The sequence below is a fragment of the Neodiprion lecontei genome, chromosome 2, assembly GCF_021901455.1.
Source record: "Neodiprion lecontei isolate iyNeoLeco1 chromosome 2, iyNeoLeco1.1, whole genome shotgun sequence".
NCBI lineage: Eukaryota > Metazoa > Arthropoda > Insecta > Hymenoptera > Diprionidae > Neodiprion > Neodiprion lecontei.
Window position 1 is genome coordinate 36,098,106 of NC_060261.1, and position 26,167 is coordinate 36,124,272.

Genomic DNA, 26,167 nt, shown 5'->3' on the forward strand with positions numbered 1-26,167 from the left:
TCCAGAACTCAAACAGAGCTACGCGCCTGACGCCGAAGGGGATCTTTTCACAACGCACACTCCCAGCACCCCAGCTTTGCCATCGAAAGACAAGGAAGAGTTCAAAAGTTTACAAAAGGTTATTGGCTATCGTAAATGCAAACATATTTTTACGATACGTGTAACGATATGCAAATACACACAGAGTTGAATCTCTTCTTCGAAACGACGCGGAATATTTTCACCGACCATTTCGATGGTCCTGATAAATTGAATCCAAGGTTCAACGGCCTGCGAGAGAACTTTGTGTAATGTATAAATTCGGAGTGGAATTAATTCGACGGAGTTAGCGGGAGCTAGAGCAACGGCCGATGTAAGGTACGTGTGGGTACGAGGATAAGAACGGAGAAGTGATAAGGGCTCGGGACGCGGGCTGGCCGTCCCGAAATCTGGGACATATATCCCTATTTCGGTGATCCCGTATTTCAAATCGATACACTTATTGCGAGAGAAGGGTTGATCAATTGGGCGAGAGGAAATATTGGGGGAGTGAAAGCGGCGAGACGGAATTGGGGAGAAAATAGTAGATGGACTTGTTCCTGGGTTTGACGAAGGCGCGTACGTACACACCATTCGTAACAAAGTGTACAGGTACGGACGATGAATATGTAAATACATTTAGGCTGATAATCACGCACGAAATCTTTTGACGTATCGAGTACTCCTTATCAACGACAGCCGCGGGGCGCTGCGCCGTAACATCAGGGGCCAAAAATGAGGAAAAATTAAAGATTCAAATACGGCTGAACTCCACTTATACATGATATTTGCATCCGCACGCGATCAAACCCCGTCCCTGTGCACGACAAATGTCGCGTGTGTTTCACAGCGAGGCGTTGCATCCTGTCCCGTTTCCTCCGCGTGCCGCGTTGCACCCTTACAACCGTGATGACGAGGAGAAAACGACTTGTTCACATTTAATCTTGGTACACCTGTACATTCGGCCTCATCCACGTACACGCGGCACGTGACAAAGACGTAAATCTGAAATGTCATTCCGACGAAACTATCGGGCATGTAGCATTTTCACGATCTTAAAAAAGCACGAAAATATGTGGCAAGGAAAAGCGTGAGGCACCCGCATTACCGATTGTGATTAATCCCTTCAACATCCGCATATTCTGCACTGAGAGGAATTTTTAGTTACGGTTACGGCTCTCAGTCTTTGGCTATTTTCATTTTTTACCACAATCGAAAAATATAGTTCTAGGTAGAAAATGAACATTAGATTTGTAGCTGTTAACGGAAAGTCTAATATCCGTTACCATTCTTTCTCATTACGATCACCGTTGCTAAATTTTCTTGCAACTCTTGCGAAAATTGAATGCTTGCGCAACGATAAATTGACGTTAAAGCCTTGTTTGACTAAAAAAGTAGAGTAAACCTGAGAAACTGATTTTGCGTTGCAATTAACAAAAAAGTACCGACATTAGCGCAAAATGGTTAGGCGTACCTCGTTTTTTGTAATATTTTCAACCATGTTTAAACAGTTTTTTTAACGATACCTGTTTTACTGATTTTTTCTCAGTGTAGATGCTTGACAAGCCTATCGCTGTATCGGAACTAACACTCTGGATAATCGTTTTCAAGCGCAATTTCTGTCGAACGGCATCCGCAGTCTGAGCACATTTGTGCACTTAGCATCCCGCAATTGCATTACCATATCGGACCAAATCGCAGAGGTTGAACGGTTGGCTCCTCGAACCTCGTGATAACTTAACATAAATTCGATAAGTTTTGACACGGATCGATGTCTCCGCCGGGTTGATCCTCGGATTAATTTGACTATGAGAACCCGGCACGCCACCGGTGCTCGAGGGTTTTCGAGCGCTGGCTGAAAGATCATTGTTTGCAACTCTGAACCGGCTTAGGCGTCGGAAGGTGTCCTAGTAGGCGAGGAAAAGGGTTGAGGAATAGGTAAGAGATGAGAAGAGAAGGATTTCGAGAGGGGAGATCAGGAGTAACCGAGGCTTCCTTAACCCGGAGATTCCCGGCTTAACGTAGGCGCGATCCTCGTAAGCTAAAGCTAAGAGGCTATTAGTTAGCTACGCAAGCACAGGACCCCGTAACACGTAAGATCAACACGGCATATTATCATCGACGCGCGAAAATGTTGGATGACAAAACCGGGAGGGACTTTGTACTTACTTTCGATCCTATTATCTCGCCGCGATCTGCACCCTCCTACCACCTACACGCTTGTAAAAGTTACGGTCTTACCGTCGTACGGCGTGTCATCGAAAGCGAAACGTGTACAGTGTGCACCGAAAAAAATTACATGGGATACGCGATTCCCTCAAATTCGGTTCAAACTCGCGACCAGTTTGCCAGCTGTACGGCTCCTTTATGAGGAGGAAAGAATACGTAAGAATTTTTATTGGGAAAGCGGTTGAAGGAAGAAATTGGTACCGTTCACGAGAAGTTTGTACGTAAACTTTTATAAAGCGAAGGCTACCGATCGTCGTAGTCGGGTTGGGTAGTTCAGTAGAAACAGATGGGGATGAACGGTCCCGACCATCAGCGACACGGGTCGTGAACGATACTCTACAGTCTTCTTGGATACATTATGCACGGTATCCTGGAGCCCAAACCAACGTGAAACCTTCGCAAAGCCGATTAGCAGTCAAGGCACGTTCGTTATTAGCCATTCGCGAGATCCCGACTAAAACCACTAAAATCAAACTTAACGCTGTGCACGAAAGGGAAGGAGAATAGGGGGAGGAAGGGGAAGAGGGGAAGGATGGAAACGCGGCGAGGGTGAGAGGACGAGAAGAGGGAAGTTTGCACTCGGATGATCGGATACCCATCTGGGGAAAACATTTGCAGTTTAAAACCAGCTGCTTGAGAAGAGGAACTACCGCGAGAGAGCGGACCCGACTAACTTTTAAATGTATCTACGTAATAACTTTTGCTGCAGGTGGTAAAACATGAGCTAAAATGCAACTTCACTGCCCGTTTAACGAGTGGTTTAATCCCGTTCAGGTTTTTTATACTTCTTTCCTTCTGTCTTTCCATGCATCCTGTGTTTTCTTTTTTGTCTGTCGTTGTTGCTTTTTTCTTCTCCCTTTCTTTACGTTTTTCGTACAACACTCGTAGGATTTTTTTCATCAGCGAATTTGAATATCTGACATTGAAGAATAATTACCGTATAGCCTTATTCTTATATCCGAAACGAAATTAATGTCGAATTTCATTGGATGTAAATCATAAGCGAGTCATTACACGTCTCGTAATTTTTTAATCATGTTTTTCTCAATCCTTTCGTCGAGTGAGAGAAAAAGTAGCGACTCTCCTTCCCCCGCGGTGTCTACACTCTGATTGAGGCGTAGCTGAGGTTGCCTGTATAAGGTATAGTTTTGGGCGAGGGTGAGTCGATGACGCGGTCGCAGTCGTTTGATGTCCCGAATAATAAATGCCAGTGTGCGAAATTGAAGGAGGAAATGAGTTAATCGCGTGCCGAGGTGATGCATGAATTAAAATACCCAAGCCCAGCTCGGGCGAAAGACAAATGGCGGATGTAAGGTGGCGAAAATTCAACTGTCATTGTTTAATTTCTTATCTAAAATATTCTCCCCGCGTACATGCTGAGCATGTGAGTTTTTCAAAATCCATACATGGACTGTCGCCCGTATGAATATTGGCAAAAATAGAAATCCGTAGGCATGCAGATAAGCTGAGAGGCTTACGACACGAGTCACGAATGTGCGCCGTTAGGCGCGATTAGATATTCGGATGACTCGAATTTATTGGTACCAGTTAAACCCGGAGTAGGAATAGTGCGATAGATTGAGGAAAAGCCGTTCTAGTATCTTTAGCAATACGGTATGCGGAAGTGCTCTCGTAAATCCGATGATAACCCAGTCGGTACCGTTTTGGCACAATTGCTCGGTACCCGAGCAGCCCTGCAAACTCCTCTTTAAATACGAATTTCCAAGCTTTTACCACTCTTGCGAGTATTCGGCCGCAGTTATAATTTCAATAATACGTCGATTCCTCTCCGAACTTACAGGCATAGCTGTTAGTTGTACCACCGCAATTGCGAGAGCTTTCGAAAGCACTGGAAGAGCAGTGCGGTGTGCGTGAAATCGGTTAGCAGGTACGTGCGAAAACTGGCTTTATAAAAGGCGTTAACAGGTCCCGAAGCAAAGCGTTGGCAAGCTCGCTAGCTCGTAAGATCAGCACTTCTCCTCCATAAAAGAGACGATTTTAAGTAAACGTGGAGGTAACTGGGCGGAATATGTGACATCGTAAAAAAAAGCATAAAGGGTAATTGTATGATAATGAGAATACCGTATGCGCACCGACTGACTTGCGTGTCTGGCAAATAACGTTTCTACGGACCCTCGTGGAACCAATGCTCGCATGCGCAAAGTGATCTGAGCGAAGGTGTTGGGTGAAAAGAATTTAATCTGCGTGACACCTCATCATCGATTATCGCGATTCAATTTAAAGAATGGCTAATTATTTTTTTTTTTTTTTGGTTTTGTTTCTTTTACTCCTCTTTTGAAATTCTACATGCGATTGGAAAACGGAGCTATGGATAACGTTCGAAATGAAGGGGGAGTCTCTCTCAATCTCTCCATTTGCAGCCTGATCTGTGTGCAAACCGGATAATTATTATTTATATATCCCGAAGTGACTGAACTTGAAATTTTTTATCAAATGACTCGCCTTGGTGAAGAATTACGCAGCGTGGGAACCGAGACATTTGTATATATATTGATCGTCTCGAGGAATCATGCAACACGAATTGAATGCCGGTTTGGGAATAATTGAGTATGGAAAAATATGTACATTATTCCCGGACGAGGCGTTAACGTTTTCGCGGTGGAGTTCAGTAATGTCGTAAAGAATGAATGAGCGAGGCTCGCCGTTCTTTAAGCAGAAGAAGAAGAAGAAGAAGAAGAAGAAGAAGAAGAAGAAGAAGAAGAAGAAGCAGCAGCAAGTGTAGAAATTGTTTACGACCACCCTAGCAAAGTTTTTTAACACCTCGAGACAAGAGCTTTGAAGAATATTGGCCCAGGGGCTTTACGAGTGGGATCCGGTCGTCCTCGTTGCTCAGAATCGCGGCTCAGAGAGAGAATGGCGAGTGGCAAAGGTGCTAAATATATTCCGCGGGAAATTTATTTAAAACGAAATCGCTTTGGCCATACTTCGAGGAGACTTTGAGGGCGGTACGCATCCGCTCTCCTCTGAGAAACTCGGAATAAAATCCAAGGAGCCATGCAATGGCTCGTGAACGGCTTTTACGGACTCAAGAATTGGCCTCGGGGATCTTGACCGAACAGCGTCTCGTCGTCGTCTCTTTCTCTCTCTCTTCCTCTGTCCTCGGTATCGTTTGCCAGCGGAGCTTTTATGGTGTGACAACCCGTCACGATGTGTAAACCATGAGCCTTTCTTCTCGGCGCAAACCAAAGTGGAACCCTTTTACGGTCGAACCTTTCCGATTCGGTGTACATTGTACATATGAGTTCGACTCTATACGAACCAACCGACTGGCTTTTCTCTCTGCATCGTCTTCTACGTTTTCGCTCCATCGCTGTACGATACCGAATTTTTCGGCTGTAACCATTTAGGCATGGTCGCAAAAGTTTTCTTTAGAAAGAACACGTCGGTATAGCTTATAAAACAACTCATATTTCATACCAGCGTTTGTCAAAATCACGCGAAATCTTGGCAATCTCAACGTGTCGTGTATAATTTTTTATCGAATACTTGCTGCGTACGAGGTTTAAGTCGGTAACTTTATCTTAACGAAACATTGACAAAAAAATCCGTATTTTCTTATTTTAACAGTGATTTTTTAAGGATTTAAGATTGCAAAGTATAAGTATGTCTTGTTTTTATTACGGTTTGCTGAATTTCGAACAGTACCAAAATTTTTAAGCAACGGTTTTTCCTCAACACGAATCCCAAAATGGCTACCGACGCTTTCGAACCACTTAGAAAATTGTACGATGGTTGAAATACTTGTGAATATTGTTAACACGATCTTACCGCGACAAAGTAACGAAGCGAAGCTAATTAGATTTTAATAACTTCTAATTGCGGTTGGTAGGTCCAAATTGACTGACGTGACAGCCTTAATTTCGGAGTGAAAAATAACTTTGAATAATTTAACGTCCGTTAACTTCATCACGACTAATTCCTGCCCCAGGACAAAAATCTCTGATACTTTCTTGGCGATTCCAGTTATCCCAAATCTCCATCTCCCACGTTCTACACACCCTGATTGAAATTTCCCATCACTCGGATTTCCAAAACTTGATTCGGTACGCCGTTTGATGCAAAAACCAACTACCAATCAATAATATCAAAACCGATATGAAAAGTGTCCTAAGCGACCCTCGGCGCAAGAAAAATTGACCCGAATCGCGCGAAGTGAATTCAGTGAAAGGTCTCGCGTACTCTTTCTATAATCAAGAGAAATAGGCGCAGAGCGATCTCTAAAAGAGGGTAGAATTCCGGAGAACGTCTAATCCACCGGCAGGCTTTCATTGATCCGGCAACATCGATCATGGCAAGACGAGAGAGATGATAAGAGCGTGTTGTAAACAGGATGGCGACGCGTCGCGTCAATCTGCGGAGCGGCTGTTTTCACGCCATCCACCCGCGTCGAAGGTTCCCCGATTTCTGTTTTTTCTCGACGCGAGTAAAGAGACGCTTCGCGTTCGGCTTTCGTGATTGGAATCGAACGCAGCAAAGTGCTTAGTCACGGGGGCGAAAGTCCGTGCGGGAATAGAGCGGGGCGGGTGGAGGGGCGGGGGGAGGGAAGTGCAATTTTGCGGGATCGTTGGGTGACGTCGAGCAGGAAATTTACCGGATGGCGTCCGCCACCCGAAACGAATCTCACCACTGGCAAAGGGACTCGCTCTCTCTCTCTCTCTCTCTCTCTCTCTCTCTCTCCCTCTCCCTCTCTCTGTCTCTCTCTATCGTCCCTCTCGCTCTGCACTGATCACTGATCACTGATCACCCATCAGGGGTTGTCAATATTTGATTTCGTCCGGTTACAAAGCCAGACATTGAATGTTGATAGGACGCCATCAATTATGTCCGACACACGGACAGTCTCTGGGCCATCCACCCCCCCGTCCCCCGATTCATACGTAGAATTACGTGGTGCGAGGTAAAACATTTTTCACCGACCACAGTAGCCATCCACTCTCGCACAAAGTGCTCGATCGTTACATTGAAAATTAAATTCAGTCACGTTTCCCGCCAAAATAAACTAGCCCTAGGTACAACAATCATTTCCAGGTTTCATCGCTCTGTCACTGCCAGAGGGTAACCACCGCTCGTCGTTTACCCGTTACTATTACTATTATTATCATTATTATTATCCTCACCGTCGCTGCGTTAATATGTATTTAATTTGCCTTTTTTCCTTCACACTCTGAAACGTCGATTGTTACTTCAACGTAGTTGTATATTATGTGTTAAAATGTAGCCTCCTGTAACAGAGAAGAATAATTTTTTTCAGGGATTTTCAAGAAGATTTCCATGCAAATTTAATGCACATCATTTATCATTGATTCTTCGATATTTATTACTTATATTCTTTTTCGTTTTTTCTTCTTTCTTTTTTTAATCCGAATAATTTTACTTGTGCTCAAATTCATTGCCATCATTATCGATATATGTATATACCTATATACGTGTGCATTATTTCTTGTTCTTATTATTTACAATCGTAGCGGAACAATGCTACGGGAGACAGCCGTGAAGATAGGACGCATTATAGTTTTGTCAGTATTGTGAAAATATTCGGTGAAAAAAGTGTCATGACAGCTGGCTGACAGTGTTAGTTGCACCCTATGCTTAAAGACCGTTGATGAAAGTATGTTTCCTTGTTATTACTTTGTTTTTCATTTACTTTTCTGATTTTTTTTTTTTTTCTAATTACAACTTATCAATTGATCCACGTATCAATTACGTGGTTGATTAATTTATTTATAAACTATCTATTATGTATAATAACAATGAATTAAAGTTAATCACTAGATTCTTGTATATTTCTCGCCTATCTGTATAATTATTTAACATATATGTAATACAATATAGGCATGTATAATAAGCGCAAGATTGAGGTAACGTAAGATTTTTTTCTCTCACTCTATCTTTCGTAGTTGTTGCTGATAGATACTACCTCTGTTAAAACTTTTTACATCAATTTCAATGATATGATGAAACGGAAAAAAAAAAAAAACTACATACAGACAAAGAACAAAGTTCTCTCGGATGAATTCCGAATTCCGTTTTACGTACTTTTCGTTCAGAATAAAGCTTGGCTGCGATCTTCGGAGAATTTGTGTCCAAAGAACTTTACGATAAATTACTTTTAGTGAACGATTTTATTACATTTATTATAATAAATTGTTCGATTTTTTGTTTCTTCTTTATTTCTTCATTGTTTTACTTTTCCTTCTCCCCGCTATATTCCTCGCACATTTTAAGTTTCAGACAAAGTTCGGCAGACCTCTTTTTATTCTGCGTGGAGTTTTAAATACAATATTTCATAAATTCTCTATTATATGTTATTGATTTATACGTCACGCGCTGCGGTTTAAATAACCAAATAAAAGAAACATTATATGTCACTTTTTGCTTTCAGTTTCTTCTTTATTTCCCCTCGTTTAAACTGCACGTTATTTTCACTAAGCTATTTCCTCGTTTGGTTAATCTCGTCGATTGTTTTCCTCTCTTTGGTCGACGTCCTGGACAGGCGGTTTCAGCGCGGATGAAGGTAAATTTTGATTCAATTGAAAAGATTGAAACTAGTCCAAAATCTTAGTTATAATTTCGGTATAGATTGGGGCGGTGGTGCGGTCAGATTGTGAATCTCATCGAATGACTTTTTCGCCGCCGTTTGCAGCTCGTCCATACTCTTCCGGGTTTTCACCGTCAGATCGTCGAACTGACGTTTCGTCTGCGCCAGCAGCTCGTCCGTAGATTTCACCGCGTTATTTGCGAGGTCCTTTACCTCAGCGTCAATCTTTCCAATCACCCATTCGATCGCCTGTCTTCCCTGTTACACAAATTGACGAAAAACGGTGATTAACACTCGGCTAAATCGTGGAAACTAAAGCCGAAAGGGAATAATAAAAAATAGCGAAATCTCCGTAGCATCGTTGTGCAAAGTTGTTTACCTTTCCGGCATTGGCGGAGATTTTAGACGTCAGCATATCCTCCATATAGTGACCGAGAGGAACGCTCTTGACTGTAACCACAGCTTCCTGTGTTAGCAATGTGCTTTGTGGATTTTCCGGATGAGGTGAGTATTTCACCGTTTCCTCGACCCCGATATAGTTGCAAAAAGTAAGCTGAAATGGAATTTTTAACGGAATTAAATTCGAGTCGAAACACGATACGGAAATTCTATGTACAATGATAATAATGATAATTTGGGCGCGTGTGCAGTGTCACCTATTATTTTATTCTGAAATTGGCCATCCTGAAAATGGTTCTCTGATGCGATAACGCACAACGCGGGTCAATCAGCCTTTGAAGTCAGGCATTCGGTCAGACATTCATCAAACCCTAAAAACTCCAGAATTCTGTTGAAGTTCGTGAAACCAACTGAAAGTCGTGTGAATTTTTATGAAAGATATTATCTTGAATTAGGTTAGACTGAAGATAATATTTGAAGATTTTCACTCTCCAGATGATCTCCCAATGTTTCCTCGCAATATTTGAGAACAAATAGTACAATATTACAGTATTTACATATCACTTTTTCCAAATAAAATTCTTCCCAGAAAATCGGCGGTTTCACAATTACGAAATAAAATCGCGATGTGCCTTTATCGTTCTTCGAAAATTGAATTTCCTTTCGAGGATAAAAAATAAAAGGCTTCGGTTGGCGAGGATTTACATTTAACAAAAAAAAAAAGGGATTAGAAAAATGAATGAACATTGCGCCAAACCGTTGCGTTCTGGAAGTGCAATCGCATTACTAAGTTGCAGGACAATGAACGCGATATCGATGCAGCAGCGTGCCGATTGTCGGTGTGTACGAATTGTACAAAGCTGGGCTAGGTATAAACCACGATGGCATGCGCATCGCTGATGATGATGCAAATTCACGTGCCCGTACGCAGATTGTTCGACAAAATGAACATTGCGTTACACCCGCGTGGGTTTCAGTTATAATCGTCCGTTTACAACCTGACGGAATTGTAAGCTGCGATAACGCGCTAAAATGTTACACATGTGAATGCTTCAGTTTTCACAAAAAAATATCGGCAAGTCAATTAATATCCTGCTTGATCGTTGTTCCGTTATCCGCATTACATACGATTTAACATACATATTAAACTAATCCAGATACGGTAATTGCAATTATTCAATTCATGTACCAAAATAATACGGTCAGTTATTGAAGTTAGCAAAGAGGTAAAGTACGATAATTTTTTTTCTGTTTTGCTTCTTTTTTTTTACAACAGTTTAAAATTCCCGTTTACGAAATAACCTGCACGAGGCCAAAGAATTTTGCACGCGATTCGGTTGCTGAACTCTCTTATGGTGTCCCTTATACGTGTGGGGTTAATTACGCATACGCATATGTATACGTAATAATGCGTATACATGGATATATAAAGCAGGTTTTAGCCAAGCGGGTAGCTTTTGCTTATATTTGCTTTTCATTTACACCCGTATTTAAACTGTATGTTTTTGCAACGAAAACTGTTTCAGATACTAAGCGAAAATAATTGCCGTACTTTGCTTACCCATCTGTGTATAACAGACGTTTGTGTTTTCATTCTGTATTTCTTTATTTATTTTTTTTTATCAATTTGCGTCTTATACCCTCGGGGCTTAAATACGTATTCTCGCTGAAAATGTGGAAGAAGAGTAGAAACGAGGTGGGAATTAACATTGCCTAAAAGAAATACAAAAATTAAACAAATATACATGTACTTATACAAAACAACGTACCTACGCACGGTATAAAAATCAAAGGTATGTTCCGATGAAATTGTTCGTTCTCTTGTTTCGTTATTTCTATATACCAAATGAAAATTATGATAAAAAATTTCTTTTACAAAATTTTGATTGATACAAGATACAAAATGTGAAAGCATAATTTGGATCTAACTTTCGAAAATCCTTTCCATTTTCTACACACAAAATTGACCTCTCTCAAACAACCCCTCAAAATAATCGCACCTACAATTAACTCGACGCACTATTAATCGCGAATTGGATTTCGCGCATCCCGCAGACTCTTGGCAGCTGCTGCACAGAATGGCGCATTGTTCGAAGATCTCGGACGGCATTTGTGGCAAGCTTTGGTCAGTTTAACCATCTCATTAGCCAAGCTTAATCCGTACTCAACACAGCTCAGCTCGACCGAATCTATAACCTCCCCTTTCCAGCGCCAACATATCACGAACCCCTTGACTTCGTTACGTTGTGTCAAGCGTCCTCCTCGGAGGTTCCTATGCACATACGTGTCTCGATAGCAATCGAGTGTTACTCGGTCAATCTGCATTCCAACGATAACGGAGATGATCACTGTCGGTGAATATTTAAAATTGCTGGATGGAAAATGGAGGAGGAGTGGCAGGTTTGACGCGAAAATTAAACATGTTTTTTTTGGGGAGAAGGAAAAATTCAACAACAATCAAAATACTAAAATTGAATAATACTAGAATTTTAAACAAAAGGTTGGATATTGCGGTGCATTATTTGGCATCGAATTGGTTTTAAAAAAAAAATGCTAGCGGATGATTCTTCTGAATGATCAATAAAAAATTGCAATGTTGAATTGACTAACGTAAGAAAAAAAAAACAAAAGACACAACTCTACCGTAACCATAAGTAATTTCAATTACAGTTGTATTAAACATAATATAATCGAATCTCAATGTTTAAAACAATACGACACTCCGAATGAAGCCGATAAGACGCAACACTTTCAACATTTTCAAACGTCGAATTCTAGGTAAGCGATACGTCTGATCTGATGACGAATATAAATGCTTTTTACGAATCTTATTGATTGAAGAAAAAAAAATTTGTTGCAAATTGAATTTTGCAGGCGAAACAAAGTCGTATGAGAGATAAAACAGAAAAAATAGAATATAAAATAAAAAAAAACATTCTTTCATCCGTTTATTCTTTAATTTATTATGCGTCTCGCAAAGAAAAAGAGGACGGAAAAGAAACAAAAAAAAAAAACACCGCCTGGACTCGCCCCGCGCAGCGGTTTATAGCTTTACGAGGGCCGAATGAACGCGTATAAAAACCGGGATGCACGTTACGACGAAAAAACCGTATTGTTGTAGCCGAAACTGGTGCAGAAAGGAGTAACAGTATAGAGTAAACAGAGAGGAAGTACGAATGCAGCAGGAGCATTATTTTTCATTAGGGGGATACGGATACGGGGATGGGTGGCTGGGAGCTTCTCCGCAAGCCGAGGGGGTGGAGGCTGCACTTAACCCCATATTTCAATCAATTCGAAAACTCCCGTGCGTTACAGCATTCGGTGCGGCATCAAACCTGAATGCACGGTATACATCCTGTGCGGAATAACGACCGACGTGTTTCGGTGTTACCCAAAGTAGAATCAAGCTCGCAACGCTTGCAGGATGATGTCCAGTTCAACGTGCAGCGCGTACGTTATTCGCGTGAAATTTGTTACCTTTATGATTTAAAGGGCCGTATTCCTACGTCCGGCGTCCGGACGATAATTCAAAGTCGGCGCGTCGCGTCGTTTCTCCGACACACCCGACGTCCTTTTTTTTAACCCTTCGGGGGGTGGATTTTCTCCGCGGTATTCGTTGTCAACGTTACCAACCGTTGCACCAACGATATTAATTCCGACACTTTCACAGGCCGCCGTGCTGCTTATGTAGTATTAGGGTGGTCCTTACTATGGGGTTGTTTTTGAATTTTTACGCTCCCAGGGGCTTAAAAGTTTTTAATTTGATAAAAAAACAGGGAAAAAATTCCCTGAAAATTTGAACTCACGGTACGAACTCGTAAGATAGTCCGCTTTGCGATCGAAGTATCGTATGGAAGTAATATGGGAAAAACTTTTGTTTTCTTTCTGAAATTTTACAAATCGTTGATGAATATACCGACAATAATGGGAAATACAGTGTTATATATTTATGATACAGTTGTTTATTTAATAGCTATATACTTGACAGAATGATAATTTATAAATTGAATTTCGAACGTTGATTAATTAACTCTCTCAAAAATATGTATTTTTCATTATCGTCCGGTATATTCGTCAACGATTTATAATACTTCAAAGAGTAAGATAAGTTTTGTCATGTTATTGCCATGAGATACTTCAATCACAAAGCGGACTATCTTAGAGTTGATACGGAGAACTCAAATTTTCAAGGAGTTTTTTCTTTTTTTTTTGTCAATTTGAAAGCGTTCAAGCCCCAGGGAGCATAAAAGTTCAAAAATAACCGTATTAACGAAGTACATACACATGTATAGTAGAGTAAATAATATTTGTCTAAACTTCCAATACCGATGAACTAGAATTTATTTCACCGAGAACAAAGAATAAGATAAAAGTTTCTACGGTAGCAACCGCGTTATTGTTAACTCGTTAGTCAGAATCGAGATACCCGCATAGACGACGCGACGGTGAAACTTTCGACTCCCTCGGGAACTTTCGAGTGACAGTATATTTATGAATATACCTGCCTATATGCCTGGCGTTACGTTATATCGAATGAACGGCATTAAAACAGGAATATAGGTATACATATACACACATATATAATATCTACATACAGCGTTGAATGACCTGCACAGGTACTCGGGTACAAGGAGTTTCCATTATACGTTCACATGCAGTGTTATTATAAGGTATACGAATATGCCTTACATAGGGGTAGGGGTACGTATAATATCCGGACGTACATATTGTGTAACGACTAACAACGCGCCAACCCGACGTTTCGCACCTGCGAGTTACACACACGCGTTATTATATATATATATATATATGTATATGTATATATATATATATATACTATATACATATATATATACTATATATATGCAGACGAGAAGATATATCTCTCCTGGGAATCGATTGGTTAGTTAGCCAAATATAGTCTATATCCCTGAGCTGCGCCGAAACTTTAACGAGAATTACTAATTATCAAACAGCAGGAGAGCTGTTACACGGAGAGCCGGCTAACATCGATGAACACCTAACGACGCGACGCCTCTGTACACCAGGAGCTCGTATTATCCGGGGACGACTCCAAGTTTTATATTATACATCGAGTTGGTTATTATATCGATTCGGAAATCAAACCGAGATAGCCGAGAAAGTAACGGACCTAATTTTCGCCAGTTACGTATATACGTTGGGTATGCGAAAATCGTTACAAAAATATTGTAAATCGGCAATGTAAAGAGAGAAAAAAAAAAAAAAATTCACTTCTCGCATAAGACTATTTTCACTGACAATGAGCAACAATAATGCAATTATGTTTTAATTAATAGAGAACTAGAGAAATTCTCTGTAAATATAACAAAAACTATGAAGAATTTCTTTGAAACTGCACGCGAACGAGCAGCGAGCGAGCCGGTATAACATTACAGCACAGGATATCTATGGGGAATTGTTCAATTCCAGTCGTAGCCCGCGGATATAGTATAAACACAACAGGCCTGCCTGCAGCTTGCTGCCGAGATTGCGAGCAAAGAAATATAACCGTACGTCAGGGGGATTCCCTCAGGTATGAAACGAAGTGTAGGTAGAGGAGGAGGTGCGACTGTAAAAACGAGTATAATTCACCCACGCTTTGGAAATTTTAATCTTCCTAATGTCTTTCTATTTGTTTTACGTTCGTGCATGTTGTGCTTGTTCGGTATAGGAACAAGCTGTGTAGGTATTATAAAGAATTACTCTGATTGTTATGAATTTTCCTAACGAAAGGTCATAATTTTTATTGATCATTGGAACGAATCAGTGATACGAATTGAACGAATAGGATAAATATTAAGGAGAATGAAGTTAGCAACGTTACTGAAACGATTCGTGTTTAGGAAAAATCGTTTTACGATTGTTTGAAATTTAGTATACCGTGATAACACAAAACGTAGTCATACATAGGTATGCATGTTGCAAAAATGAACTCCTTGAAAGTCGTTCTGAAATTGTTGAATAACGATATTTTCCCTGATGTTCCTTTACGTTAACTTTACTGTCTCGAACATTATAAATATAAGCTATTTGCGGTACACGCATTCCCTGTTTTGCAAATACTGCACCATCTGCATCGGTTCAACGGCGGCGCAATTTTTTATCCACCTTCTCTATCCACTTTTCCAGATTTATATTCCGTTTCTGTCTCCGTGAGAGGATTTTTGTACACATGCATATAGTAAGAATATCCCTGACTGTGGGCTGGAGGGGAAGAAGCAGGGTAATGCTTCACGGAAACCAACCCCGAAGCCATGCAGCCGGTAATGCCCGCATCAATAACCTATCATATCCACGGTCTGGGGCTCAAACCCTGCGGAATTATGCGGCTAGCGCTGCAAGTGCCGAGAGGATGGAGGAGCTGCTGGCTGGTGCAGGGATTCAACAGCTTGCTATTCTTGTAATGCTTTTACCATAAATAGAAAATGCGGAATGGACGTATAAAGACGACGTTACATCACACGGGACAGATATTGCGCAACGCTATTTATCAAGGAGTCGATATCGTAGCACGAGACGGAATATCGATGATTCCTATCCAATCAATTCTAAGATCAGGGAGAAAAGTATTCTTACTTCCGTTTCTTTTTAAAGGAATAATATCATTTTCTTTTTTTCTAAAATTATAAACCATTTTGAAGATCGATTGCTCGTCAAATGGATACCAATTTCATTTGATGATTTGATGAAAATTTGTTCTACTATACGGTTGAAACAAGACTTCGTTATTATACGACGAAATAAATTTTTTAAACCGCAGGTTCGTCTTCGGATACATACGTTCGTTTGTTTTGTCTCTCTTGAATTCATTCGCGATAAAATTTCACGGGCTTATCGTCAGCGGTCGTTTGGGATCTGTTCGAAAATCTTGAATCACGATGCGCTGAGCGATCCGACATACATGTATAATCTTTGAATGAGAAATGAACTCAACGACGATTATTTATGTGGAACGAATGGCAAGTAGGTTGGTGTGATATATTTCTGCATTGATTTATTCATTCATTTTTATTTTATTTTTATTCTTTTCTTCTTACATCTCTTTTTTCCATACCGCCATTCTTCTGCCTCTACTTTTTCTTTTTCGATAAAATAGGCGTGAGTGCAGCCTGAAATTTACGAATGCGATTTCCCGTCTCCACAGCGTTACCGCGGAAAATTGAGGGGAGAGGGAGCTTGAATAGCGACATTCAGAGACGCCGCCTACGCGCACTGAATTTTTCCACAGAAATCATCAAGGCATCGAACACATCTTATACATACACATACATACGCGACATCGAGCTTTTATATCATACTACGCGTCGGGAATATTCTATGGCTGGGTGTGCATACCGCTTGTGAATTTTCAAAACTCCCACCACGCAGCAATCAATTAAAAATAAATTGGATTGCAATTGCAGCCTTTTCGAAAGAAAGAAAAACTCACAGTTTTATACTTTTATTTGTTACACACTCCATAACCGTTAAAAGAGGCAAAGTGATCCAATTTTTCGATACGATGAACCGTGTTTGCATTTTTTGGAGAAAAAAAAAAGAAAAAAAAAAAAAATATTGTAACTCGACATGTATTACGTCTGGTCATGTTTTTCAAGTTCTATAATCAATGTCCAATGGTGTTTGGTTGATGAGTATAAAAATTGAATCACACGAACAAGCAAATTATATCCATCCATTCATAATTCTGACATTTCGTTGATTGGATACGGCGCGAAAAGTAATAAAAAGGAAAGCAGGCGATGACAAATGATATGACAAGAGGTGACATTTGCTCACCCCGCTGGTTCTGCCCAATGTGCATATATGCATACCTTGAACAACATCCGTTGGCAGCTCGTTAGAAACTCAATTATTACATTGAAACTGTTTTCATACAAGTATATTGCTCATCTGTTATTCGATCACATTGTTCTATACCATTCGAAAATATTTCCACACTCATGAGCCATTGGCGCAGAACGAATTTCGTATACCATGCAAAAAAAAAAATTGGGAAGTATGCGATGTGTGTATCAAATGACTTTTAATTGGATATTAAAAATAAAAAAGTCCTCAAATTTTTAAATAAGTTAAACGATATTGCTGCACCATTTATTCTTTTCTTTTTTGTTTTTTTTTTTTCTTTCTTATCTTTCTTCTATGAATAAGCAATTAATGCTATAATTTATATTTTACAGTTTTATTGTAACTTTACCTGTAATTATGACCTAAGATTTCTTATCTTCAATTTTTACAATTACTTGAAAAGTTCGTGTGACGCCATCTCTTGCTGAACAGGGAAAAACAAATCTTTAACAACGCTCGGTAAAACAGACAGCACCAGACAACGTTTATAGTTTACCCTTCAACGATCATAAGGTATTGCTCTGGCCTTTTTTTTTCAATATAACAATCATATAAGACAAAACTGTCACGAAAATGCAGGAAGAAATATGATAAATAGGTAGGTATAGTATACAGAAATGCAATTGGCATTAAATTTGCCGGACTACTTTTCCTTCTTTCAATTAGTCGAAGAAAGATGGAAATCTAAATTGCAAATTAGCACAATACCGATACTTTGTCGCATGTAACAGGATAAACATGTTATACGTATTAGAAATAGCGTAATAGTAAAATCGGTGACGCACGTGAGTCCGTATATCATTCTCGTAAGATCTGGCACAGTTTCCAACGAGCAACGAAAATAAATCATACAATTGTTTTCAGGGTCAACGCGTATAGGTATGACCGTGAAATGATAAATGCTGGTATGAAAACGTGAGAGGTGCAAAACCGAAGGATAAAGACTACAAGTAATACCGCAAATTTCGAATCACGCGTACAAGTAATTTCATTCAATTACGCAAATTTTATTCAATTATCATGACTATCTGTAAATGGTAATTAGTCGGATTATGGCAAAACCCGGAGCAGCATTAACTTTACGATAAAATATTCCGTATTACACTTTTATAAGTGAACTCATCCATTGATCTCAAATTCCAGTGACGTCACTGCAGCAGCGGCAAGATATAAAATATCACTTAACCGCCGCGAGATGCGCAGCGCATAAAATTGCGATAAAAATTGATCCATCCTTGAACCGAGACGAAAAATATTCGCTTATCAATTTCACCCTAATGTAAAATGCATTTCTGCGATAAAGAAGAACTTGAAAATGTCTTTTATCAAATCATTTCAAAACAACCTTACTAAAAAAATTCCAGCGCGTGCTAGCGGCACGCAAATACTGATGCATAAGTATAATATTATACATCAAACTCCGAAGGTTCAACCGATTCGTAAGATCGTATTGTTAAATTTTTTTTTTTCACAACGCATACAGCGTTAAACTATGCAACAAAGGAATTACTCACGTTTCTGGTCTTCAACGTCATCTGTTTGTTCTCAATGTCTACTTCACTCCATTCGCTGGCGTAACAAACGGAAGCAGTTCCTATGAGCTGTAATAAAAAGTGTGAAAAGAAACGGAATTAGATACAAAAGACTTGGCTTACTACCCTCGGAAATTTCCTCCTCACAAACATATTATATGTATACATACAGAATTTATTCCTCTCCCGCGTATTGAATAGAGAGGATGTAAGTTTAAAAAAATTGGATCGGTTCATGTACAAAGTGGCATAAATTAATAACCGGGGGTTGGAGGCAGCACTTGTCAAAAGTAATTGAAGTAAATGGCGAGATGATCCGCGAAGGTCAAATCCAAACGGCAACAAATTAACGTGTGCCGTGCAAGAAGGGTAACGGAAAGTTTAGCAGAAAGATTGATCGCGCCTCGGCAAAGTTAACAAACATTATACCTGCACGAAATTGTTATACAGCGAATCGTTAATATTATCATCACTGAAACTAACCGCGAACCGCGCATATTGAATGAAAGACTACTCATATCAGCGCCGTGTCACATGGGGACAATTCTCGTTGTTGGATGATTATCGGGTTGTCAGTTTTATCTTGAATGGAAATGTTCCTCTCAACTCGCGCCGTTGCTCATTGTCAGCTTTTCAGCGTATCGAGTCGTCTGCACTAATCGCGTTTACAGCCTCGATAGAAAACGAAAACGATGTGTTTTCTAATTTTATTCTACGGTCAACCGTTGTCGTAGGTTTCTTTTTCGCATTTTGCGCCTATCGCGGTCATTCCATGTTCGAAAATATACTTCACCGGAACGGCATGTAAAAGAGAGAAATTCACTTTGCTCGATGTACGTTTAATCGGAATGCAAGCGAGCAAGCGTACTTTGACGTTGTGACGTACACCTTGACACGTTTTTGGCACGTGCAATAATATCTATATATATATACGTCTTGCAGGATGCGCTTACTTCAATCAATTATTGGCAATATATGCACTTGTACAAATAATATGATCAAGTGTATAGAAAAGTTTTTTAGGAAAAAGTTTACTACAAACACATAGTTGCACCTGCTTAAAAACGAATTTGAAATTACTTTGTTCCAGAAATTTTGTGTAATTTTTCAACTTTCATTGGCATTTATTGCTGTCTTTGAAAAAAGCTCCGCGATTTTGATCCAAAATTAAAATATATTACATTTAATTCTGCCATCAATTTGTGATTGGCCATATTCGGTTTTTAAATATTTTTATCGGGTGTGTAAAACTTTAAGTATGCTTTGAAAGGCTTGCATTAAATACAAAGAAATTAGCATTCCCTGAAATGTATTTCATATTTCTAGACACATGAAATTCCTTCAAATTATTTCTTATAACTACAGAGTCCCTGACCCAATCATGAGAAGAAAAAATTTGTTTGAAATACTAGGAAACCTTGAACATTTGAGGGTCAAGATTGGTAGCGAAAGTAACCTTCTCTCAATCTAAATAGTAATTGTGCATCAAATGGTGGCCATTTACAAGGGGCACTTGAAAGCAAGGTTATAAAGATGTTGAAATTACCCAGAACAATGGCGACGCGGTGACTCAATATGAAACAGGTCTATACCACAATATTATCTTCAGTTTCCAGCTCTGGTTACAAAAATAAAAACACTTCGAGATTGAATATACCAATCACAAGATCAGAGTTATTGCAAACTTTGCAAAGATTCGCATCATTGTACAATTTTTCTATAATATTTCAGCCTACGATTACGAATTAACCAAGTTAAGCTTAGTTCGTCACCTTTGTTTCGATACTTTTTAACAAGACTATACAGCAGATGCGTCCAACTATGCTGTAGGTTATCATTGATCATTCGTAGAAACCGCGACAGCACCGAGCCTGCCTAGAGTTTCAAAGCGGATCGGCAGCGTAAACTTGAGCCTGACATGATTGACCTTTGAGATCGGATTTAATGTCAGAGAAATCAGACAAGTGCAAAAATAAATCCGCGATCCAAAGATCGGTTTGGCAACGTACGATATTCGAATTTTCATAGTCGTAAGTCGACGTTGCGTCACTCGAAACGGAGTACGGAGTTTGAGGTTATGACACGTTAGGCAACGGACAGCACGTGGTGTCTGAGAGTTCGACTCGATGATGGGAGAGGGAAGGGAGGGATGGTGAAACGATAATGAGGTAATACTGACCGATTCGACCCACTTTGGAAAGCCCCATTCGCTCGAGACTATTCTGTGGGAGTGTAAGACACCGTCGACGATTTTCCTGTCGACGACATCGATGCCGATCACCGCAGGGTTCATGGGGTTCGGGTATTTCCTCCAAATTGCTTTGGCCACCGTTTCCCACGGATGGCTGCAAGAGTCAAAATACTATTAATTCTCGTTTCGAGAGTTTAACGCGTAATTGAGGAAATTGGAATAATAGGAAACTTCAATATGGCCGAGGGTAACTCACTTGAAGACGTACTCCACATTCCAGATCTTCATTTTCCGTTGATAAGTTTCGTAGAAGCACAAAACTCTGCGGCCAGTGCGAGCCTTGTTCGAAACCCAGAGGCAGAAGGACGACCGGACACTGTAATTTATCACGGAAAACTGGTGACGGAACGCGAGCACGTCTAGTGAGTGAAATCAAGATCTCCGGGCGTTGCAATTAGCGCCGTAAGAAAATTCCAACTTTTAACCGCCGGAGCCGTAGACCGAAACACCACCACACTCGCTATATGTACCGAATAAACGGCCGAATGAACGATACGAACGATTAAAACTGAATGCCAAGGTTCACCCCCACCCGAATCTGATCGAAAAATAAAATACACGAGCTAAGTACGAATCTCTCACCACACCTGCAGCCACCTTCATACCGTGCGTACATACCGACCGAGCGCTGAGGCGGTCAAGAAGTCGCGACGAAACTAGATTTTTGCCGCTGGAGGCGCGCACTGCGTGCCGGTATTTAGCGGAAATTTTGACTGGTTTATATACGACGCAATAAAACTGAAAAGAGAATTATATGATTGATAAGGCTATATCGCCTTTACGATACAAAAATTGATTGGAAAAGGGAAAAATTTGTAAAGAAAATTACGATTGCACTATACAATGGGGTTGTTTAGACCTTTTTTCCAGGTTTTCGAATATGCCTTGAACGCTTTCTGCAGTTTTCAAATAATATTTTTGACAAACCAGCTCCGACCCCTGATGTTTTCAGACCTGATGGGCAGACGATCTGATATATATTTGAGTCCGTAATACATAAAAAAAGGCGTCAAACTTAGTGAGCTTTAATTGAAAGAATCGAAGCGCGACGTAGAAGGGTATTCAATGGGTAGTGGCCATATTGGAGGCGTGGAACAGCTGTGCTTGGCTCTCTGGCTCCGAATGTGAAAGGCGAGGTGTATGACATGCGGCAGTATCCGAGCATTCTACCATTTTACGCGTGTGAAATACCCGCGTCAAAGATCACACGGGATCGGCTCTCGTCTCGTTCTGCCAGCCGGTGAGTTGCATACTCGATTGAAAATAATTTCCTCTCCCAGACTTTATGACTTCGAACTGTTTTCATTTATTATCATTTGAAATAACTGTTGTCCACTCCGATGCCGACTGTTTTATCAACCGAACGTTCGATGATCACATACAATTTTTTTCCAAAAAGAAAACTACAGTCGCAAAAAATTCATACACGCCGTAGTTATTGGTATAGTATAAGTACAACGTGACCACATGACGGCAACGGCGTTAACGGCGATGCTATAATACAACCGAGATTACGAAATTTACGAATAAAGCGAACTTTAGAAGTAAATTTTACTTCTCGCATTTAATCAATATTTATTAAAAATAGCTTGAGTTCGATTAGTTGAGATAAATTAATAACTCTATGCTTAAACTAGGTGATGAATTATTAAAAATATAGTTTTTGAAACGGTGCATATTTTTATTTCCACGTGGCCGAAGGTTGCGTTAATGTTTGCGATTTATAAGTGAAAAATAAAAAATCTATCCAGTAGAAAATACATATTATAAGTGGATATGCTTTTTATTATATTTTTCAGTAGAATATATCTCTACGTTCCGTGATTTGAATTATACCTGAACGATCTCAGCTTTAGTGAAAGCAAATCCATCTCGCATCTGCGCTAACGAGGGTTAATCTAAAAACTATAATGAGGATAATTTCAGTCGCGGCTACAAGTATTATATAGCATCGTCTGAGATTTATGTACAAATTATTATATGTGAACATCAGACAGTGTAAAATCACACCGGTGATAATTTAGACTGCAATTGCTGATTATCAATCACGCACATTTCGTTCGCCAATATATTCGATAATTTTTAATCGACTTTCATTATCATCTATCGAAACGTGTTCACCAAACATGTGAATAGAAGGCTCGCGCAAATATTTGATGATTTCACGTGCCTATAACTATAATATTACACTCCGATCGCCCACCTATAAATGAGTTGTCACGTTACATATTCTCACGTCTGTAATATCATCATCGCTATATATATATAAACATAACCGCCAACGCAAAAAGGCGTGTATTATAACTCTACGAGATACTAATCCAGCTATAATTTCCGGTTCCAACCGTTTGTTCTTCCAGGCCTCCAGTGAATTAGGAAAATTGTTAAAGTTCCAGTCTGGCCGATGTCCGGCATGGGTTTTAATTACATCGTAATTATCTTCGTTCTCGCTTCGGTACCGCCGGAAATTCTTGCCGATAATTACACGAACATCAATCTGCCCGATGATCAGCTCAAGTTTTACTTCAATTCATTCCCGTCGATGACCGAAAAGTGTCGAAACGATCCGGACTGTCCTTATAAGGCAAGTAAATTTATATACAAGTTTCTTTACTTACGTGGAAGTGAATGAAAGGAAGCTTTTATCTGGTGTGGTAATCTTGAAAAAAATACAGGTTTTCATACGGCGAATATGGGGGGCACTTTTTCATGGTTTTCTTACATGAAACAATCAAACCTTCGAGTCTTCCTGGCAATGAAAACGCGCGCTGTTATTCAAATCGGGGGAAAATGGAAAAGGGAAATAACAGTATCTGCGTTGAATAACGATTGCGAAAAAATTTGTTTTATTTGATACCACTTTTTTTGCCTCAGGAGCACCTGGACAGCAAAGCGTGCTGGGGATACGAGGACAACTGCAAGCCGGAAAACGCTTACTCGATACCAAAATGTCCGGGAGATCACAAGGGTTGGGTAGCCACAAAACAGGCCCAACTTGACACGTTTTATACGCAGGGTGATTTCGGCTATGTCCGGGATCAAAAAAGGGAGATGAGGATATTATGCGAACCTCTTTTTCTCGTGAGCTACCATAGTTTGCGAATGCATTAAAATTTACGAATCTTTTCTGATGTTCTACATTTTCGATTCTCAGGACGATTCATCGCTCGAGTGTTCGAATCACATGAGATTCTGCAGAGGCCGAAATATTATGATCAATTTCACTGATCTCGCTAGTCGAAGGGATCCGATAAGATACAAGATGGACGTTTTGAAAGAAGGTCAAATCGGTGGCTATTGCACGTGAGGACATGGAATACGTTGTATTTTTATTTTTCTAATTCTATAATTACTGTACGAATGATGAGCTAAGTACAAATATGGCAACTAAAAATAACCGATATCTGTTCGTGCTTTGTTTATCAGATTAAACGAAGGTAGACTCAAGGAAAATGCAGACCATATCAGTCCCTTGCAGTCGTGGGGACCAGAAATTCGAAACTTTAGAAAACTGGCTAGACGTCCAATACCGGAAGGGGATTGTGACGTGGTTATTGAAAAACCGACATTTCTCATGAAAATTGACGCCAGTACGTTTTTTCGAAATATAATACGAAAGGATCTACGCCCATTTCCGCGGTGACCAAATCGAATGAAATACTCTTTGACGATTTATTTTGTTGCAGCAGTTAACATGTACCACCACTTCTGTGACTTTTTCAACCTTTACGCATCCCTTCACGTCAATTTATCGCATCCGTCAACTTTTGATACTGACAATCATATTTTGATATGGGAGAGTTATAGGTCACTTTCTCTTTGAACTAAAGCACGTTTAGCCGTAGCACCAATCACTTGGTCTGTAAATGCTGAAAAAAACTTTATATCTGCAGTTATCAATCAGCGTTTGAAGATACTTTTGCTGCATTTACCAGCAATCCGTTATGGGATTTAAAGACCTTTCGAGGGGAAACAGTCTGCTTCAAGAATATAATATTTCCGATGTTACCACGAATGATTTTCGGACTCTACTACAACACGCCATTGGTAAATTTATTATTTGTCTAACAAAGTCGAAAGTGTGTGTTTTATTTAATTTATATTTTCACATACAACAAACTAATTTCGTCGATAAACAGATTTACGGATGTGAAAAAAGCGGTCTTTTCAAAGCGTTCAGCGACCACGTTCTGCACAGATTGAATGTACAGAGGCGTGAGAAAAAAAATTCGAATATTCGAGTCACGCTTCTGAGCAGAGACACACAGTACAGGAGAATACTCAACGAGGATGATCTTGTTGAGGCTTTGAAAAGGAATCCCAACTATAAAGTTAGAAAGGTTTGTAAAGTCGATAGAGCATTGAAGTTAACTTACTAAAATAATGCATTCTTGACGTAGATTTCGTTCCATGCAGGTAACTTACAACAAGAATTTGTCATTCAAAAATCAACTACGGATAACAAGGAACACTGATATTTTCATCGGAATACACGGTGCTGGGCTTACACATCTGATGTTTCTGCCAGAGTGGGCTGCAGTTTTTGAAATGTCAGTGATTTTTTATTCCATTTACGTACGCATTTGAATTGATAGATTCATAAAGCTATATATACATATTTCAAATCCCAACGTACTAATTTTTTAGATACAATTGTGAAGACCCAAGCTGCTACAAAGATCTTGCTAGATTAAGAGGTGTGAAGTACTTGACATGGGAAAATCTGGAAAAGTTGGTTCAAGAAGATCCTGTAAGAAATTAACACTCTCAAAGCTTTAAAAACTTTTTTCTCAAATTGCCAATTTGAAGCATGATTCTCATTGTTTGTTTTCTTTCTCCAGGGAACACATCCGGATGGCGGAGCTCATGCAAAGTTTACAAACTACAGTTTTGATGTCGAAGAATTTCTGCGACTCGTAACTGTTGCAGAAAAACATGTTAAAAATCATAAAGCGTTCAAAGATTTCATCAAACAATCATCAAAAAAAAATATTACGTCTTACAAAAATGTGCCCAAAGACGAGTTATAAAAAAAAAAAAAAAAATTAGATCAAACCTGGTCAATGTGAGCATCTAACAATAGTTACCATTTATAACGGGAAGATATACTATTTATATGTAGAACACAATTAATTCAGCGTACAAGTAATCCATTAATCCGAAAATATCAATAATCGTGTGTTGAATCTGGATGATAAATGAGGTTTTATATTCGATTTTACATTACTGAGACAACTATTATTTCCCAATGATGGATTCGTATCTTGCTTTAAGTCTGAGTGTGTTGCTTACAGTTTAGAAAACAAGTCGTCA

General features: G+C 39.7%; 2 protein-coding genes across 5 annotated transcripts; one reads left to right on the forward strand and one right to left on the reverse strand.

The window, feature by feature from the left end:
• Positions 1-7,906: 7,906 nt before the first annotated feature.
• Positions 7,907-21,337, reverse strand: LOC107218251 (protein slowmo). Of its 2 annotated transcripts, none has more exons than XM_015656074.2 (5): positions 21,051-21,337; positions 20,783-20,948; positions 18,586-18,672; positions 9,186-9,359; positions 7,907-9,064 (listed from the first exon to the last, which is right to left on the reverse strand). In XM_015656074.2, exons 1-5 carry the CDS (start codon positions 21,080-21,082, stop codon positions 8,831-8,833), a joined length of 693 nt encoding a protein of 230 aa, XP_015511560.1. In that variant the 5' UTR covers positions 21,083-21,337; the 3' UTR covers positions 7,907-8,830. The 2 variants fall into 2 exon arrangements, with proteins under 2 accessions (XP_015511560.1, XP_046587770.1); XM_046731814.1 differs by having other exon boundaries at positions 20,783-20,965.
• A 183-nt stretch (positions 21,338-21,520) lies between these two features.
• On the forward strand, positions 21,521-25,918 carry LOC107218236 (EGF domain-specific O-linked N-acetylglucosamine transferase). Of its 3 annotated transcripts, none has more exons than XM_015656056.2 (11): positions 21,521-22,094; positions 23,215-23,438; positions 23,729-23,935; positions 24,009-24,157; positions 24,281-24,444; positions 24,541-24,661; positions 24,748-24,901; positions 24,994-25,194; positions 25,271-25,404; positions 25,502-25,604; positions 25,696-25,918. In XM_015656056.2, the coding sequence occupies exons 2-11, from the start codon at positions 23,259-23,261 to the stop codon at positions 25,882-25,884; spliced, it is 1,602 nt and encodes a 533-aa protein (XP_015511542.2). In that variant the 5' UTR covers positions 21,521-22,094; positions 23,215-23,258; the 3' UTR covers positions 25,885-25,918. The 3 variants fall into 3 exon arrangements, with proteins under 3 accessions (XP_015511542.2, XP_046587761.1, XP_046587759.1); XM_046731805.1 differs by having other exon boundaries at positions 24,544-24,661; XM_046731803.1 differs by lacking the exon at positions 21,521-22,094 and adding an exon at positions 22,333-22,398.
• Positions 25,919-26,167: the final 249 nt, after the last annotated feature.

Bases quoted from the DNA above. Each gene is read 5' to 3' on its own strand.
- LOC107218236 (XM_015656056.2), top strand. From the start codon at position 23,259: ATGTCCGGCATGGGTTTTAATTACATCGTAATTATCTTCGTTCTCGCT. The intron at 24,445-24,540 runs GTACGTTTTTTC...ATTTTGTTGCAG, and splicing joins TCTCATGAAAATTGACGCCA to CAGTTAACATGTACCACCAC. The intron at 24,662-24,747 runs GTCACTTTCTCT...TTATATCTGCAG, and splicing joins TTGATATGGGAGAGTTATAG to TTATCAATCAGCGTTTGAAG.
- LOC107218251 (XM_015656074.2), bottom strand. From the start codon at position 21,082: ATGAAGATCTGGAATGTGGAGTACGTCTTCAA. The intron at 9,360-18,585 runs GTGAGTAATTCC...ATTCCATTTCAG, and splicing joins TGACGTTGAAGACCAGAAAC to CTTACTTTTTGCAACTATAT. The intron at 9,065-9,185 runs GTAAACAACTTT...TTTGTGTAACAG, and splicing joins TCTCCGCCAATGCCGGAAAG to GGAAGACAGGCGATCGAATG.